The sequence below is a fragment of the Marmota flaviventris genome, chromosome 5 (genome assembly GCF_047511675.1).
Source record: "Marmota flaviventris isolate mMarFla1 chromosome 5, mMarFla1.hap1, whole genome shotgun sequence".
Taxonomy (NCBI): domain Eukaryota; kingdom Metazoa; phylum Chordata; class Mammalia; order Rodentia; family Sciuridae; genus Marmota; species Marmota flaviventris.
Genome location: NC_092502.1, coordinates 34,072,927 through 34,092,860, shown reverse-complemented (window position 1 = coordinate 34,092,860; position 19,934 = coordinate 34,072,927). Strand labels below are relative to the sequence as shown.

Genomic DNA, 19,934 nt, shown 5'->3' with positions numbered 1-19,934 from the left:
ACTTAAATTTCCTCTTGTGTTACTAAGAGGAAAGAGGGATAGCCATGTTCATCAGGCCTCTTCTACTCCCTTGATACATCAAGAACTTTTAGAAAAGTGATGTCTATTATTAAAGATACTGAAAAAAGTAGGTAGTTAGCAAGAATATGCTAAATTATAGAAAAATTTCTCCTAAGTTTATATTACTTTCTTTTGCACTTAATATGAACTACTGATTTTGTATGACTGAAACATTAAAATAGAAATTGACATGGGCATGGTAATCCACACCTGTAATTCCAGTGTCCTAAGCGGGTGGCTCAGACCAATCTCAAGTTCAAAGCCAGCCTCAGCCACTTAGAAAGGGCTCTAGCAAATTAGTTAGATCCTGTCTCAAAAAATTAAAAAAAAAAAAAGACTGGGGGAGTGGATCATTTATTTAGAACAAAACGAACTTAATAATTAAAAAACAAAAATCCAAAATTTATTTAAATATTATAAACTTAAAAATCATTCCAGAGTTTACTATTGAAATGTTACCATTCTCAATATAAGTCAGTTGTCATCACAAAGAAATCTTATTATGTTCTTATATATTAGTAAAAGGTACCTGGTTAACTGAATCAGACTCACATTTTGAGACAGGATCTCCCTGTTGCTCTTAGCCTGCTAAATTATCTAGGGCCTTGCTAAGTAGGTGAGGCTGGCTTTGAACTTGTGATTCTCCTGTGTCAGCCTCTTGAGTTTCTGGGATTACAGAGTGGGTAACCAACTTTATTTTCTGTAAATGATCAGTCTTCATGATTGGGGTGATGCTAGCCTTTACTGGGACAGCCACTGTGAATGGTTCTGGGCTTTCTTTTCATAATGTGCACAGATAGAAGAGTGTATAGGGCATGTTTATTTAATAAAGAATAAATGTAAGAGAAAGATCCATGTAAAAACAAATACAGATATTTAAAAGTAAAAGAAATAAAGCCAAACTTATTTGTAGATGGTGTTACTTTCTATACAGAAAATGCCCAGAAATTTACAAAAAGCAAAACAAAACAAACAAAAACCATGAAACACTCCTAGAAATAAGAAAAGAAACATTTCATATGTCAACATTCTAGTAATTGGACTGGCTCTAGCTCAGCGGTTCCTTCGACAGAAAACTTACAAACATTCTAGTACTGAAAATAATTTTAAAGTACACTTCATAATAGAATTAAATATCATGAAAATTTATTAAATTCAACAAAATGTGCACAAAGTCTTAATGCTGAATACTACAAAATATTTTTAAAAGAAAAAAAGAAGACTTAAACACACAGGGTCTATGGTTTGGGAGACTCATTATTGGTAGGAAATCAATTACTCTCCAATTAATGGTAGATGCACCACAGCCAAACCAAAATACTTAAAGGAATTTCTTTCTAGAAATTGATAAGCTTAGCCTAATGTTGATATAAAAATGGAAATGAACTAGAATAGCAAAACAATTTGGAAAAAGAACAAAGTTGAAGGATTTGTACTGATTTCTACACTTACTAAAAAATATAATAGTTTTGGCCAATGCATAAAGATCAATAGAACAAAATAGGCCCACTCCCATGTTTGTATAAATATGTCAAAATAGACTCTACTGTCATGTAACTAAAAAGAACAAATAAAGATTTTTTTAAAATAGGTCCATTCATAAATGGTGAATGGAGCCTGAAACATTGGTGCATGGCTGTAATCTCAGCCACTCAAGAGGTGTACAGGAGGATTTCAAGTTTAAGGAAAGCCTAGCCAACTTAGCAAGACCCTGTCTCAAAATAAAAAGTAAAGGGCTAGGTGTATAATTCAGTGGTACAATGCCCCTGGGTTTAATTTCAGTATATATATATATATATATATATATATATATATATATATGTCGCGACCCCTTGCCCGCAAGGAAGACGCAACTCCGAAATCTTCTCTCAGTAGTTTTATTCGGGCCCTTGATATTTATTATTCTTTCTTCTTCTCTCTTCCCGGATGCCCTCCCAGCCTTAATAAAGCATCCCAAGCCCCAATGCAAAGCTGCCGCGTGGAACTCTCTCACAGGGTGATGAAAAATCATGTGCCAACTCTCTCAGATAAGGAGTTGTTTGTCACATACCACAGCGGAGCCAGCGCCATCTCGTAATGGCGACCATAGTCTGCAGAAACGGCAGAAGCGGCTCACCACAGTTCCCCCTTTCTGTTTTATTAAAACAATACAGGCGAGAGTAGAGGTCCTATCCCACTGTGCAGAAGTGGCTGCATAGTATGGCTCAGTCCTAAGGAGGGCCCTTCCCCAGATCCGAGGCCATATCAGCCGACGCCTTTTTTCGTGGGGCGGGGCGTGGACGCGTCTAACCCGCATGCAATAGGACATGCTCTCCTTGAGGTCCACGTCAAGGATCACTCAAGTGCAGTGCCTTGCCTCGCATCCTGTATCGTGACGATGGTGGACGAAGGGGGATAGCTGAGGCTGAACTGTGGCTGTATTAATGACAAACAAGTTGGCAGCACCCTGAAAGAAAGGCACGGACTTTAAAGCGATAGAAAAGCACTAGTGTGAAAACCCATCTGCGTGCAATGGCAGCAAGACCGGCAGAGTGCAAGGGCTTTCCAACACTAAGAGAATAACAAGGAAAGTCATGTCGATCCCAGTGCAATGTTATAATAACTTGGGGTGCAACGACCATGACAAAGGTTTACTGTTTAAGATGCGCAAGCCAGACTTGAGGTGAGTTGCCATTTTCTAAAGCTGCAAGAGCTTGTATGATCATAGCCTTTTCTTGTGCATGGCGAGTTTTAAGGCGACAGAGAAACCACAAACAAAGTATAACACTGAAGCAACACATTGCACCAAAAATGCCTACTCCCACCCACTCTTTGAAGAAGGAAAAAGCAGAAGATATCCAATCGGTGAATTGACCCAAAGTCACTGGTTCGACACGGGTACTGTTCAAGACAGCAATCTGAGTTAGTTGAGACTGGATCATGTCTTCTGCTGCCAAGGACCAGGTTCCGGATAGATATTCCCCGATGATGCGGGAGGCATTTCTGGAATCATTAAATCTGACAGAGGTTATACATAAATGTGCACGTTGGTCAACACAACCCAAAAGCACTAAGTCAGCCAATTCTTCTACCTGAGCTTGGAGTAAATCTATCCTTTGGTTGGCAGCTAAAATCCCTGACAAAATATGTTGATTAATTGAATTTTGGGATTCAAGTATGGTGGAAGTTTGTTGAACAACTTGATTAATAGTGGCAGCAGTTTGTACTTGACTGGCCATGGCCACTCCAGCTGTAACTGCTGCAGCAGCAGACACTGCCACAGCTGTCACTATAGCTGCCGTAATTCCAAAATCTCTGCGGACTCTGAGTAGTTCAACAATGGGGAATTTATCTGGGTCCGCAGTGACTGGGATTGGGACAAAGGTTGGAATTTTCATAACCACTGCTACAGTCCAAGAACCATTCCAACACTCAGATAAGAGACAGGTAACACTAGAACAATCCAGCATCCCCGATGAGGTATTGTTAGCCAAAAGGAGCAAGAACGGGGATTGGACGCAGACCATTGCAGGAGGCAATGTAGCATTATGTAGCAAAGAGTTGAGCGAAACAGATGTGAGCCTATTACCTCGTTCACTTTTCCTAACAGTGCCAGAAACATTAGCCAGCCAGGTTTTGGCTCCTAGCAATTGAGCCAATGCAGAAATATCAGCTGAAGCCCCCTTCTCATTGGAAATCAGCCATTGAAACCAGGACCAACCTACTCCTGTAGAGGAGTTGGCACTATGGTTAAAATTATAAACATACCTCTTAAGAGAGGGGGAAAAGGAGAAACCCTTAGTAACTTGAAGTTTCTCCCAAGAATGATCCTGACAAGGCGTAAATGTTGGAGGGAAACCAAGATTAGGGGTACAGTAAGGAGAGGCCTTGAAATGAGTGGCATTGTAAGTACTATTAAAAGAAGGAGGTACTGGGATTAGTACCTTGGAGATCATGGCCAAGGTAGTTATGTTTAAAGCAGAGCTACTTACAGGGGTCCCTGAACCTGATTGCTTCCCCGAAACTACTTGGCTCAGTACAGCATTAATAATACTCCCTGAGACCTGCTTGGACCGCAATGGGTCCTCCCAGTTAGTCAGACTTTTGGTCTTAAGGCTAATGCAATTAGCGTTTCCAAGGCTGAAACAAAAAACTCCTGTGAGATTAACCTGAGATCGATTAAAAATACTTTCCACGTCCCCTCTAGGAGAGGCACAGGGAGCAGACATCTCACATGAGGTAGAGAAAAGAGTGGGGAGGACACTAGAACTACCATGAACCGGCATCGGCATTGGCCAAGCCCGTGCCACTGCCCACCACTGCATTGGTGTCGTCTGTGCCATCGGCACCAGCACCAGAACCAGAGCACGTAGCAGAGTGAAGATCCTCATCACAGGGTTGCTGTGGTATCTCTTGTTGCTGGTCGGTTGATGTCAAGACTCTTCTTGTCAGGCGTTCAGGGACCCACAACGGCTCCGTGCGATCCTGGGGAAAAACACATACAGATCCTCGTGCCCATGTCAGCACGGGGTCGGGGCCGTTCCATTGGCCTGTAAGAACATCCTTCCACTTAACATAACCAATCACAGAGGGCTGAGGGGACACATGTCTATCAGCCACAGAGCGACCATGAATATCCAAATTTAAAAAATTAATGGTAAAGAGAGCTAAGGACAGGCGTTCTTTAGGAGTGTGTTCAGCTCCTATTCCCCCTTTTTGTTTTTGTAAAGTTTCCTTTAAAGTGCGATGAGCACGCTCAACAATGCCTTGTCCTTGAGGATTGTAAGGCAGACCATGAGTAAGTTGCACTCCCATGGTAGAACAAAAGGATGTAAATTGTCTGCCAGTATAAGCAGGTCCATTATCAGTCTTAAGGGATGCAGGAGCACCCCATGCTGCCCATGCTTCTAGGCAATGAGTGATAACATTACGTGCCTTCTCTCCCGACAAAGCAGAGGCATGAATAACTCCAGAGCACGTATCAACAGAAACATGTACATACTTGAGGTTACCAAAGTCAGGTATGTGCGTCACATCCATTTGCCAGACAACCAATGGTTTTAATCCCTGTGGGTTCACTCCATAAGTAGGGGGATGAAGAAATGTGACACAATGGGGACATTGTAATACTATCTGACGAGCATCCGCTCTTGAAATGGAAAAACGCCTGCGCAGCGTTAAAGCATTAACATGGAAATTTTGGTGAAATAATTTAGCCCCCTCTAAGGAGGAAGCCAAGCATATCAACTGGCCTCTAGTGGCTGAGTCCGCACAGGCATTACCCTGTGATAACGGACCAGGAAGAGAAGTATGAGCCCGTATGTGCATTGGATAAAAGGGAGCAGTGCGGCTACAGATAAGTTGTTGAAGCTGATTAAAGTAAGCAGATACATTATGGGCATTACTAATAGCTCCCACGGCCTCCAGGACTTTGAGTGCTTGTACCACATAAATGGAGTCCGAGATAAGATTAAAAGGAAAAGAACACTGTTTAAAAACCTCAATAACAATTCGCAATTCAACCCATTGTGGATTACCAGGAGCAAATTGATGCTGAACAGGGGGAGAATCATTAATTACATAAGCTCCCATTCCAGACTTGGAACCATCAGTGAAAATATTAACAGCCCCCGGAATTGGATTGGGTGAAGTTACCTTAGGGAAAATGATGGGATGTTCTTTAACAAAATGGAGTAATGGATGGGAAGGGTAATGATTATCAATAGCCCCTTGAAACGAGCAACATAGAATAGCCCAGTTGTCTAGAGTAGCACACAAAACATTAAGTTGAGCCTTAGTATAGGGTATAATAAGAGAAGAAGGTGATTGTCCAAAAAATTGAATGCTTTGGTGAATCCCTTTAAGTGCTAACGCTGCAACAGCGTCAGGATAGTATTCTAAAGATTTTCCTGGGGATATATGTGGATGGATCCATAGTAAAGGCCCATCTTGCCACAGTACTCCAGTAGGCTGCCGCATAGTGGCAAGCACACATAACTGGAAAGATTTATCACTTTGGAGCCTGTATAGAGTAGCATGTTGTATAGCTTCTTCTACTGTTATAAGGGCCGCTCTAGCCTCTTTAGTGAGGCTACGAGGAGAAGCAAGATCTGGATCACCCTTAAGGGTAGCATACAAAGGCTGGAGCACACCATTAGGAATATGTAAATATCCCCTTATCCAATTAATATCTCCCAACAGTTTTTGAAAATCATTCAGAGTTTGGAGATCTTGAGTTCTTATGGTGATTTTTTGTGGTTTTAGTTTATCATACCCAATTATTGCTCCCAAATACTCAATAGAATTCCCCGTTTGAACCTTTTCAGGTGCAATATGTAGCCCATATTGAGCTAACAGCTTTACTAAGTCTTTATAGGCCTCATTAACTATCTGCTCTAATTTAGCGGCCAATAACACATCATCCATATAATGAATAATCTTGATGAAGGGATACTTATGTCTGAGAGGTGCAAGTGCCTTCCCCACATACATCTGGCACATCGTGGGACTATTAGCCATTCCCTGTGGCAACACTACCCACTCAAACCTAAGATCTGGCTCCTCGTGGTTACACGAGGGAAGGGTGAAAGCAAAACGTTGTGAGTCTTTAGGATGCAAAGGAATAGAAAAGAAACAGTCTTTAATGTCAATAGCAATAATATGCCAGCCCTGAGGAATAGAGGAGAGCAGAGGTAGCCCTCTTTGAATGGGCCCCATAAGTTGCATTTGAGCATTAACTGCTCGTAAATCATGTAGTAGGCGCCACTTTCCTGATTTTTTCCTAATAACAAATATGGGAGTATTCCATGGAGAAGTAGAAGGTTGGATGTGACCCAAGTTTAGTTGTTCTTTAATTAAATTATGGGCCGCTGCCAATTTAACCGAGGGAAGAGGCCACTGAGGCACCCAAACAGGCTCCTCGGTGAGCCATGTTATGGGTATTTGAGCCCCAGTGGCCCCTAGGAAAAACCCAGACCAAATCTGTTAAGCTTTTGATGACCTTGCACAGGATGCCTACACCCCTGTAGGTGTTTTCCTAGTCCTAGACCTGGCCTATACCCCATATTTTGCATAATCTGTTGAGACACCGGAGAATAGTCATTACTAAGAGTAAACCCCATGTCTTTCATCAGATCACGACCCCATAAAGAGATAGGTAAATCAAGTACATAAGGCTGAAAGGTGCCATTGTGTCCTTCTGGGTCCTTCCAAGATAGATGTCTACAGCTGATTTGAGGGGCTTGGGCATATCCCAAACCTCTTAGTGATTGATCTGAGAGCTGCACCGGCCACCCCTTTGACCAGTCCTTTTGTGCTATTATACTACGATCTGCTCCAGTATCTAGCAATCCCAAAATTGATTTGCCTTCTATGGTTAAGTTTAAAGTAGGACGGTCATTCATATCTAAGGACAAATAAACAGAATTCCCTCCAGTGACTCCAATCTCATCACTTGTCCTTGAAAAAGAATCAGCAGGAAAGCGGGTATGCAGACTGGGTAGAATTAGCAATTGAGCAATCCGGTCTCCTGGGGAAATGGACACAATACCCTTTGGAGCTTCCACCATAACCTTTACTGATCCTACAGTATCAGGACTAATGACTCCAGGAAAGACATGAAGACCTTGTAATATAGAGGATGCACGTCCAATTAGCAAGCCTACAGTGCCAGGTGGTAAAGGTCCTTTGAATTTAGTTTCCACCAATTGGACTCCCATCTTAGGTGTTAGTACGAGTCTAGAGGTGGAACAGAGGTCCAATCCCGCGGCACCTGTAGTGGCTCTCCGCGTCTCATGGGATGGCGTAGAGATGGCCATGTCTCGGGTTTGGGTGTGACATTCTCCATTGCCCCATATATTTGTGGGCCCTGAGGTCGGGGGCCCCTTCGGCCGTTTTTTGGCCCAGCTGAAACAGGCTGTCCATAGATGTCCCACACTGATCTACACTCTTTTGCCCAATGCTTTCCCTTTTTACATTTTGGACACAGCCCCGGTTGACGAAGGCCATTGGAAGGGCCACCGCGAGGGGGTCCAGTAAAATTATCTTTTTTAGGACATTCACGTCTGAAATGACCAGGTTGACCACAATGGAAGCATGTTCCGGCACCAGGACTGCCCCCTTTTGCCATCCGAAGGACAGCAGCTGCAAGACCTGCATTAGTTAAAGGTCCTCCAATCTCTCTACACACTTTCATCCATGCTTCTATGCCCTTATTTTTATAAGGAGTGATTGCTGCTTTACATTCCTTAGTGCACTGCTCAAAGACCAATTGCTTGATAAGGGGCATGGCTCTATCAGGATCCCCAAAAATCTTTCCAGCGGCATCCACCATCCTTGCTACAAAATCTGAAAAGGGTTCTGTAGGGCCTTGTAGAATCTTGGTCAAATTACCAGACACCTCTCCTCTATTTGGAAGCGACTTCCATGCCCGAATGCAAATGTTGTTAATTTGATCATATGCCTCAAGAGGAAATCCTGTCTGTTGATTTGCAAATCTACCCTGCCCTAAAAGCATATCCTTGTCCCAATGGGGATGTCCCGCCGCATGGTTTTGGGCGGCCTGCTCTATTGCGCCCTCTAGCACGAATGCTCTCCAGTCCAGATATTTACCCGGGGAAACGCAAGCCCGAACAAGGCTAGCCCAATCAGAGGGAGTCATACAGTATCTAGATAGATTCTCCACCTGAGTCAGTGTGAAAGCGGCATCCACCCCATAAGTGCGCACAGACTCCGCCAGGGTCTTTACAATTTTAAAATCTAAGGGTTCATGGACTCTTCCCCTGTTGTCATCCTGAAAAACTGGATAAGCAAGACCCATCTCAGCGTGAACAGCCCTCCATGTTTGGGCATGGAAAGCTCTCCCCGAAGTGCCCCCACCATACGGCGGTGGATCCGGGGGATCGTTTTTCCTGAGCTCCTGTTTCTTTTTGTTCCCTTCTTCTGTAGCTAAACTCCCTAGCTGACAAGACAGCCTCCCGAGCTCTTCCTCCTCATCCTCCTCCTCCTCTGACCCACTTTCGCATGGGGGTGTACGCAGCGTACTGAGATCTGGATACAACCGTCTCCTCCCCCGTGTCATGCTCCGCACACTCCCCTCTTCTCGAGTCACTTCGCTTTCTGCCGTCTCCGACTTTTCCTCATGTAATCGCTCTAAAACCTCCTGTCCTTTAGCAAGTGCTTCCTGGCATCTGCCATCCGTAAGGCAACCACGGACCATTTTCCAAAGGGGTATCACCCCACCCTCTAACATGCCGTGCTCAGATGCAAAATCAAGATCTTTGCCTAATTTATCCCAACTAGGCGCAGTAAGGCTGCCCGAAAATGCAAACCACGGCGCAGCGATATCTACCTTTTGTAAAAATCTCTGTAGTGTACTATGCTTCACTTCCAGTCCCTTGGAACGTAACAGGCCATCTAGGGCCAGAAGAAGCGGACTTGAAGATGTGGCACCCATGACACAACGACAAAAAAAATACAGACAGCAGAAACACACTGACACAGCGAAAGAAACACAGAAAGCAAAAGCGAAAGTAGACGCAAAAGTACACGGCGCGGCTGCAATAAAATGCAAGGCTTCCTCTTTCATTACAGACAGAGGAGTTGCCCCACTTTCTTCGCGTATCCCACTTACCTGGGACTAACCCCGCTTTAATCGCGGATCCCCCTTACCTGGGGACTGACCCCGCTTTGAACGCGGATCCCCCTTACCTGGGGACTGACCCCGCTTTGATCGCGGATCCCACTTACCTGGGACTAACCGGTGCACCACCCCTGACTACTGAGAGTTCTGATTTTCCCGGGTTTCGGCACCACTTGTCGCGACCCCTTGCCCGCAAGGAAGACGCAACTCCGAAATCTTCTCTCAGTAGTTTTATTCGGGCCCTTGATATTTATTATTCTTTCTTCTTCTCTCTTCCCGGATGCCCTCCCAGCCTTAATAAAGCATCCCAAGCCCCAATGCAAAGCTGCCGCGTGGAACTCTCTCACAGGGTGATGAAAAATCATGTGCCAACTCTCTCAGATAAGGAGTTGTTTGTCACATACCACAGCGGAGCCAGCGCCATCTCGTAATGGCGACCATAGTCTGCAGAAACGGCAGAAGCGGCTCACCACATATATATATATATATATATATATATATGTATGTTGATTTGAATCGAAGGTGCCAAAGCAATTTATTGATGGAAAGATGATTCTTTCAACAAATGACAATAACAATTAAGTAGCCATACTTTAAAAAACAGCTTTAAATAAATCCTTACCTCACACCATATATGAAATAAATTTAAAACAGATCATGGTCATGAATGGAAAACTTAAAATCACAAATTTCAGGGAGAAAACAGGAGTATACAGACAACTGTATTCTTCAGTTGTCTCCTATTCCCTTGATGAGAGTAAAAGTGAGGTAGAGAATTTTTAGAAGGGACATGGTTAGCCTTCTTCAGTGAATGTGGATCTAAGAAAAACACATCCCAGCTAGGGTTTTAAGTATCCTTTAAAATTCCCAGCAGGAGCCCTGCAGACCAACAACATTACCTCCAAGCACAGCACTTCCTGCCAGCACTTGTCCAGATAAGGCATGATTGGGATCAGTATCTGGTGCCATCCACTCATTCCAAAGGCAATTCCATTCCCCAAGGATGGGTCCTTTCCTGGCTACCCAGCAACACATTTGGACAACAGCCATTAAGCTGCATTAGGAAAGATGCTCCAGGAGTGTGGTCCAGCCAAAACTCTTTCCAGAGCTAAATATTAGTGATGCTGTCATCTTGTGCTGTAGACTAAACCGCGACTGCCAAACTCACCCTGTCATTGCCCTAGTCTGAAGTTAGGCTTTCTTATATCCTGGCCAGAGGTACCTCTTGAATCAGGAGATTAATATAATTCTCCTGGAAAGGACCTAGGTGAACTGAGGTTATTACCACAGGCAGTGACCTTGGCTCACCAAATCTGCCTCTGTTTTGAGGGGCTTCTTCCAGAATGACTTACTAATGTAGTCTAGCTTCCTGTATGTTGATGGGAAGTATACTCAATACATTTCAATGCTCAGAACATGTGTGCACTGGGTGGATTTAGCAGCAATAACTGAGTGTAAAGGCAAGCTTGATGCAAAAAAACTTCTTACCTTCCTATCCAGAAAACCCTAATTCCTTGGAGTAAAGATTAAAAAATTTGACTTCTGCTTTCTTAATCCTAGTTTTGGTGCAGCTTGGGAGACTTCGAGTTAGGCAGATGGCAGTGGCTGCAGGCTGGGCTGCCAGAAAACATGATGGCCTAGTCTTAGAAGTCATGCACAGAACTTAGGCAATCTGAAGAGTTCTCATACTCAAATTGGATCATGCTTTAGTGGACAATGACTGTATTTTCTTCATGTTCCCCATTCTAATAAAACCACCTGGTTTTTGAAGTTCCTAGTTATTCAAAAATATCCCTGAAAAAAAGTTCTTTATGGGAGAATATTAGTAATGCTGTCATCTTGTGCTGTAACTCAGTCACAATGTAGGAGCTGGTTTAACTGTGGGATTTTCTTAGGATCTCAAGCTTCCCAAAACATCCATGTGGTCCTAGTTGGGTGAAAAGGAAATAAAAATGACAAAATTTATTTTTATGTAATTAATAAATGCTGTTGTGCTTAGAGATGATCTATCTTTTAACATGTCAGTTTTTTGTTTTGGTTTATTTTGATTTTTGCCAATTTGTTATTAATTTCTGAAAAACTAAATAAATATAATTGTTATTTTTTAAAAATTCCCAATATGAAAAACTTCTATTCTTGTCCTGCAGCATAAAAACTCATCCTCTTTTTTTCTTCTCTAGCTCCTAGGGGACCTGATTCATTTGTGACCTGCAGAACAAATTCCCTTGTGGATTGCCAGTAATAGGGATTTTGGGGGGTTCACCCTGTGGTAGAGAACATAAAATCCCTACACATGTGTGAACAGTGTTGCAGCCAAGAGGATAAGAAGACTGACTATGCTGCACAGGACCCCAGGTATTGCCCCCACACCACAGAGCAGTGAGAAAAGTGGGGTAGGCTACCAATGGGCCTGAAACCATTTCTTTTCCCAAACTTGTGACTGCCAGACACTCTAAATGGTGATCACACAATAGGAACATCATTTCCAGAGATGCTCCAGCCAAGGTTCTGAATGTGTGGCATCTCACCTACCACATCACCCACCAAAGCTCTGCTCCAGGTGGGGCAATCACAGAAGTCATCTAGTCATTCTAGTCATCTTCCAAAAGGAACACATAAAGGCACCAGTACCAGAATACAGGGAAAGGAATTAAGATCAGCTCTGGTAGCCGGGAAAGACCAGAGGAAGCTGGAATGGAAGAGTTGCTTGGTGACTGACCCCACCAGGCTCATACCTGGTATCACATCATCTTCTATGTGAAGACTCTTCTCAATGTGAGGAGGGTCTGGTATTGGAGGTTGCATTCTGTCAGTATTCTGCAGAATATGTGATGTGATCCAGAATAAAGGGTACAACAGCCCCACCACTTTCATTTACCCTCTGAATTCGATTTTATCAGGACTGCCAGACACTCTAAATATACTCTTTCCTGTTCCTCCCCACATCAGCCCCATTGGATACAGCAGGAAACTGAGAAGGGCAATTTGCTCCAGAATCAAATCTGTTTGTAGACTAAACATGATCCAGAGCAGGATTAAGAGCATCAACCTCCCCTGATCTTTCTTGGCCTCAACTTCCCTGGCACCATCAGAGTGCAGATGTTGGAATGAGAACAAGAGAGGGGCCTCTCAAGCTATAAAGTCTTGCTCAAACACAAAGAGCATTTGATATTTACACTTGAGATTACTAAACAACACACAATGCAACATGAACTTTTAAAAGAAAACATTTTCAAATACATTTCATTGTTTTACATTCTCCACAATATCTTTCCTCATTAAGCCAGGCACTATGCTCCAGTAAGACTCCTCATGGAGTTCCAATATGTCTCAATGTTGTTGGCTTCTCCCTGGCTTCAAACATGTCTATTGTGAGACTAGTAAGTGCTTTCTAGAATGCATCAGTATCATCAGAGGGCAGAGTTTGGTCTGGTCTGTTTTCTGAAGGCTGGTTTGCTCTCCCTCTGGTCTACAGTGGTCACAAGCCCTGGATTACATAAAGGTCACACAAGTCATCCTCCTCAAAGGTGTAGTTGAGTGAAGAGGTGACCTTGGTACATGTATAACCCTAGGTATACACATGGAATGCCAATAAATTGGATAACAAATTCCAAAAAATACAGACACCACCAAAACTGACTCAAGGAGAAACAGAAAAACTGCACATATGGTGCAACTCTATGTCTTATACTATCAGAGAAATGAGAAGCTGTGCTCATTTGTGAACAATGAACCAAAATGCATTCCACTGTCATGTATAACTAATTAGAACAAATTTTTAAAATTCTCCAAAAAATTGTTGAGGGCCACAGCCAAGTCGGGATGACGCATGGCATTTTTGCCAGAAGTAGTGGTTGAGAGGTGATGCCAGCGAGCCATTAAGATGATGACTTTTGAGTTCTCATGGAGTTCCTGTTGAGTTCCGGTTGAGCTCTCGTGGGGATTCCTGAAGAGTACATCAGCAGTAGTTACCCCTGATCAAACTTTTACATTTTTAGTACCCAAACAATCAGCTCAAAAGGTAGAGCTTAATGCAGTATTACAAGCTTTTGTGATGTTTAAAGATTCTGTATTTAATTTATTTTCTGATAGTCAGTATATAGTTAATGCTATAGTATCCCTTGAAGATGCTGGTAGGATTTCCCCTTCCTCTACTGTTTTCTCTTTTTTTCCCACCATACAAAGTCTAATCTGGGACAGAAAAGATCCATTCTTTATAGGACATATCAGGGTACATACAGGATTGCCTGGAGCCCTTAGTTTGGGCAATGATTTAGCAGATAAAACTACACATGACATACATATTTTCTCTACAAGAGAAGAAGCTATAAATTTTCATAAAAGGTTCCATGTCAATGCTAATACTTTACAAAAGCGTTTTAAAATAACTAAGGAACAAGCAAGACAAATAATAAAACAATTTCAAAATTGTGTGACCTTTTTACCACAAGTTAACCTTTGAGTCAATCCTAGAGGACTGATACCTAACCATATTTGGCAGATGGATGTCACACACTTGCCAGAATTTGGAAAATTAAAATATTTGCATGTTACAGTTGATACTTCTTCCGGATTTTTGATGGGCTCCCTTCATGCCAGAGAAAAAACTAAAGATATTATAGCTCATTGCTTACAAAATTTTGCCACTGTGGGCGTTCCAAAACAGTTAAAAACAGATAATTCCCCTGGTTATACTTCTACCTCTTTTAAACAATTTTGCTCATCATTTGGCATTACTCATATAACAGGAATCCCATACAATCCACAGGGACAAGGCATAGTTGAAAGAGCTCATCAAACTATTAAAATGTACTTATTAAAGCAAAAAGAGGGAATTGGAAAAGGGTATAGATCCCCCAAAGATAAAACTTAAAATAACCCTTTTTACTCTAAACTTTTTAAATTTGGATTCATCAGGGCTTAGTGCTTCGGAAAGGCATATGTATCCAAAAAATGTACATAAGCCCAAGATACTTTGGAAGGATATTCTAACAGGACAATGGAAAGGTCCTGACCCAGTGGTTGTCTGGAGTCAGGGTTCTGTTTGTGTGTTTCCACAGGGAGAACAGCATCCAATTTGGATTCCAGAGAGACTAACCAAAGCGATTTCTACAGACCAAAAAGAAGATGATTTGACTCAAATCCATAACAGCTGATATCCAGAGCTCCAGCTTGGCTATTCTTACATCTGCAACAGTAGTTCTCCCACACCTGGAGGCTAATGAATAATGAACACCATAAAAGCCTATTGCAAATGTAAAAAACCTTGGGGCTTGCTTGTGGGAATACCTTCAGAACCATTATGCAAGTTACAGGAAAAAGGATGGGATATCCAAAAAAGAGTCAAACCCAGGTGGTAACCAGGATGTCTTTTTTCAATATCTATTTTATTATTGCCTTTTCCCACATCATAAAGTTTTATTTTATTTTTTGAGCTCATATAGACCTAGGTTAATGTTTTTCTGATCAGTTCTATTTTTTGACTGTGAAGTTTTTAAACATTGCAATGGAGATTTCACCTGTGAAAAGCTACAAGGCCTTTACTATTATGTTATGTGTTGTATGTATTGTGTTATGTCTGCACACTTCTGTTTTGTGTTGTATGTCTGTATGTGCGTATGTCATATATCATATATGGGGAGCGCTCATGAAAAAATGGATCCAAATTATTTTTTATTCACGTTACTTAAATGGTTTAATTTAAATTGGGTAAACAGCTGTTGAGGATTGTTTTAATATGTGAACAAATAAGGAGGTTAACAGATCTGTTTGTTTACTTTCACCTTTCCTTTAATTATATTTAATAATTCTGTTCAGGATAATGTAAATTGTTCAGAAAATTGTTTTCTTAGTACCTGTTGGAATGTTACATGATTTTTTTTAGCCATCATTGCCAGAATTCCTATCTTCATCCCAGTGCCGGTAAAGACAAAGATAAAACCAAACTACAGCTTCTTCGATAGCTATCACAGTAAACTGCATAAACTGATGCATCAGTGAATAATAACTCAACAAAGTAATGCTCAATCAAGGAGTCGATTTACTTTGTGAGGAAATGGACATATTGATAGATTCCTCTGCTTTGAACTGCTTGTAGAACTTGCCTGGACTATGTATCACTTGTATACATTGTGAACTATCTGTTGGTACAGTGAATTGTGGTAGTCTTGGAGTATCTTTGCTGATGGTGTCACCGGTGGTACAATTTTTCCAAAGGAGCCGTCAATTGGCTTGGTGTCGTGGCATTTCTGTATCCTCCTCCCTTCTGCTAGTGATGGTCTAAAATTTGGGGGCCAACAGAGGTGAGGCAAGGAACCTCACCCCCCCCACTGGTGCAAAGGCCAAATTTGGGGGCCAACAGAGGTGAGGCAAAGAACCTCACCCCCCCACACACACACTGGTGCATAGGCCTATCCACAAGTATGGCTGTATGCTGGTAGTCAGTGACGGGTAAGATCCAATTGCAGTGGTACCAACCTAAGACAGGAGGCTGACGCCTTGAGGTCAGCTCATCCGATGACGGGTAAGGACCATATGTAGCATTGGACAGCCGAACAGGCATGGTCCCTAAGCCACATTGCTTGTTGTTTAATTAAACAGAAGGGGGGAGCTGTTGAGGGCCACAGCCGAGTCGGGATGACACATGGCATTTTTGCCAGAAGTAGTGGTTGAGAGGTGACGCCAGTGAACCATTAAGATGATGACTTTTGAGTTCTCACAGAGTTCCCGTTGAGTTCTGGTTGAGCTCTTGCCGGGATTCCTGAAGAGTTTGCATTGGTTGGGGAAGTGCCGGAGGAGGGATTTCCAGTTGGTGGTTCCTGGAGGAGCCGCGTGGCATTCAGGAGAGTTCCTGGGAAGCGTGTGTGGAGTGTGCTGGTGGAGTTCAGAAATAAAGTTTGTTCCTCTTGAGTGGCTCGTGATTTGTGCCCAGCCAGGCTGCAGCAAAAAATAATTGTCCTCATAATCTGCTTTATCTTTAGTCTTTCCTGACTTTTCTATACAGATTCTATTTCCCAGGCTTTGCAGCTAATCTCCTTACCTGAATGCTTACATTTGTTATATTGTTATAGTTAAAGCTTCATCCCAGGGTTTCATAAACTGACTTCCAGACCACTCACGTTTAATAGAATCAAGCGTTTATTGAAGCACATCAGTGGTGGCTGACCAGAACATAAAGCTGTTCCCTGATCAGCCCCAAACAATTGCAAGGGCCCTCCTTATAAGCCTGAAAACCGCAAAAAGGATGTTTGGGGGAGGGGTCTAGCCAATGCAAGCAAGCCATGTTACAGAAGTGGGAAAGTGCAGTCCAGCGGAGGGAAGCCTAACCAATCACAGTTAGCCCAGTCACCCTAGTTACAGAAACAATACCCCATTAGGTAGTTCCCCGTTCTTAAAGGTTTCCATAACAAAAGGAAAAGAATATCTTGCCCCAGTCATGACTCTTCTACTTGGCATGGTTGTTTTACAGGATGAAGTCATAAAACAAAATGGAGTCACATTTGCTCCTACTAACACAATATATATTTAAAAATCCCTCTTGACTTTATTTCTTCAAGAAGCTTCACTGATTACTGCTACAAAGTAACATTTTTCTCTCCTAGCAAAAATGATTTATTCTAATCACCTGGCTTATATACCGAATGCAATAAATTTTATGTGCATGTATTTATGTAACCATATGATTTAAAATATTATCATTTGAAAGTAACTTTTTTTAATGTTTGTGCTTCATGAGTCATTTGACAGTCTACAAGAGCAGATTTATGCCTCTTTCATGTGGCCTTTTTGCTTAAATGCTTTATGTATTATTTGATTTTTGTTGTAAGTCATCTTAAAACAAATGTAATTAAGAATATGTATTCTTTCTTCTAACTTTAACTTGTCAGATAGCATTTTAGATTGATTTCATGAAAGTTAGATCATGTTCATTGAAGATTTTGAAGTGTTATTAATGTTATAAATAAAATTAGGCTCTTTTTTGAATAAAAAAGAAATTTATAATTATATATGCATACAATTATATATAATTATATATTCATGTATAATATATGCATATACAATTATTATATATAATTAAAGTTTATTTAATACATACATAATATACAATTAAATATGTGTGTATATATTATATAAATAAATGTTTTTGCTTATAACTCCTCTTGTTTTCTACATAATTTAGAAAATGATTGCATAAAACATAAGTCTTGATTGGGCATTCAATATATAAAGATATAATTAGTGACAATGACATAAAGGGAGGGGTGGGTGTGAAACTATATAGAAGCAAAACTTTTACACTATTGAATCTGAGTTGATATTAAATAGGAGTCTCTTGTTAGAAATTAAGATGTTAATTATAATCCCCAAGCAATAACTTAAAAATAACTAAAACATGTACAGTAAAAAAGTGAGAGTGTCAGTTGCAGTTTAGGCAAGAGGATCCCAAATTCAACACCAGCCTGAGCAACTTAGTGAGACCCTTTCTCAAAATTTTTAAAAAAAGTGACAATGGACCTTGATCAGTGGTAGAGCATCTTGCCTAGCAAGGTTAAGGCCTTGGGTTCAATCCCCAGTACTATAAAAAAAGGTGGGGCAGTAAAGGAATCAAATTAGTACACTAGAAAATATCTAAGACAAAAGAAGACAGTAATAGATATAGTAAAGGAAAAATATATGAGACATAAGAAAAACAACTACATGGCAAAATTAAATTCTTCCTTGTCAGAATTACTTCTAAAGAAAATTTATTAAACTCACCTATAAAAAGACAGAATTGACAGGTTGAGAAAATATGGCCTATCTATATACTGTGTACAAGAAACTTTCTTTAGATACAAAGAATTTAAAAGTATGAGGATGGAGAAAGGTATTCCATAAAAAGTTACCAAAAGAGAGATGAGGTGGCTGTCAGAAAATATATACACGCACTTTAAGTCAAAAAGAAGAAAAAAAGGAAAAGAAGGATATTAAATATTGAATTTTTTTAAAAAAAGTTCAAGTCAGCAAGAAAAGATAAACATTATAGATGTGTACAAATCAGCAAGAGAACCTCAAAACATGTGAAACAAAAATTGACAGGATTTAAAGGGGAAATAGACAAAAATAGTTGGAAGCATAAATACTTCATGTTGGATCAGACAACCAGATAAATTAATAAGGAAAGAGGATTAAACAACACTGTGGAACTATTAGACCTAGTGTACAAATATAGAACATTCCACCCAACAGCAGCAGAATACACAATACTCTCAAGTGCACGTTGAACATTCTTCAGGATATACCATATGTTTAGGCCACAAAATAAGTTTTAGTAAGGTGAATAAAATATCAAAAACCATGAAAGGGATCTTTTCAAATTCTCACAGAAAGAAATTAGAAATCAACTGGAAAACAGAGAGAAAAACTAAAAACATGGAAATTTTAAAAATACACTTTTGTACAGCAATGGATCAAAGAAGAAATCAAAAAGAATATTAGAAAATATCTTGAGATGAATGAAAACAAAAACAGGACATACCAAATTTTATGGGGTGCATTGAAGACAGTGCTAAAGGTAAATTTACAGCTCTAGACACCTACATTTTTTTTTCCTTCGGTGGTACTAGGGATTGAATCTAATGCATGCTGGGCAAATGCTCTATTACTGAACTATACCCTGAGCCATAATGCCTACATTTTTTAAAAAGAAATATAAAAAGACAGAATTGACAGGTTGATCTCAAATCAATAACCTTACCATTGTAATCTCAAGGAACTGGAAAAAGGAACAAGTTAAATGCAAAGCTAGAAGAAGGAAGGAAATGATTATGATTAGAGGAGATCGATGAAAAAGAGATTGGAAAAACAGAGAACATAAACCCAAAAGTTAGGCCTTTCAGAAGACCAACAAATGGCAAAATTTCAGCTAGATTGATAAAGATAAAAGGAGAGAACCCAAATTACTAAAATAAGATGTGAAAGGGAAGACAATACTGTCAATTTTACAGAAATAAACAATGAAAATAAAATCTTTTGAAAAATTGAATGCCAACAAATTGGATGACAAATTCCTAAAAATAGACACTGCCAAAACTGACTCAAGGAGAAACTGAAAAACTGAATTGACCCATAACAAACAAGGAGATTGAAGAGATGGCTTGACTGATAAATGCTTCTACAAAACACTTAAAAAAGAATTAATACTAATTCTTCCCAAGCTCCTTGAAATTACTGAAGAAGAGAGAATATGTCCTAACTCATTCTATGAATCCAACAT

At 40.8% G+C, this 19,934-nt stretch overlaps 1 protein-coding gene across 1 annotated transcript in view; it reads right to left on the bottom strand.

Moving 5' to 3' along the window:
* Positions 1-10,195: 10,195 nt before the first annotated feature.
* Positions 10,196-19,934, bottom strand: part of LOC139705751 (rap guanine nucleotide exchange factor 6-like) — a 159,766-nt gene continuing 150,027 nt past the window's right edge. Inside the window, 1 exon segment of the mRNA XM_071612120.1 lies at positions 10,196-11,606. Within this exon segment, the coding sequence (XP_071468221.1) occupies positions 11,579-11,606 (28 nt within the window). The 3' untranslated portion in view covers positions 10,196-11,578.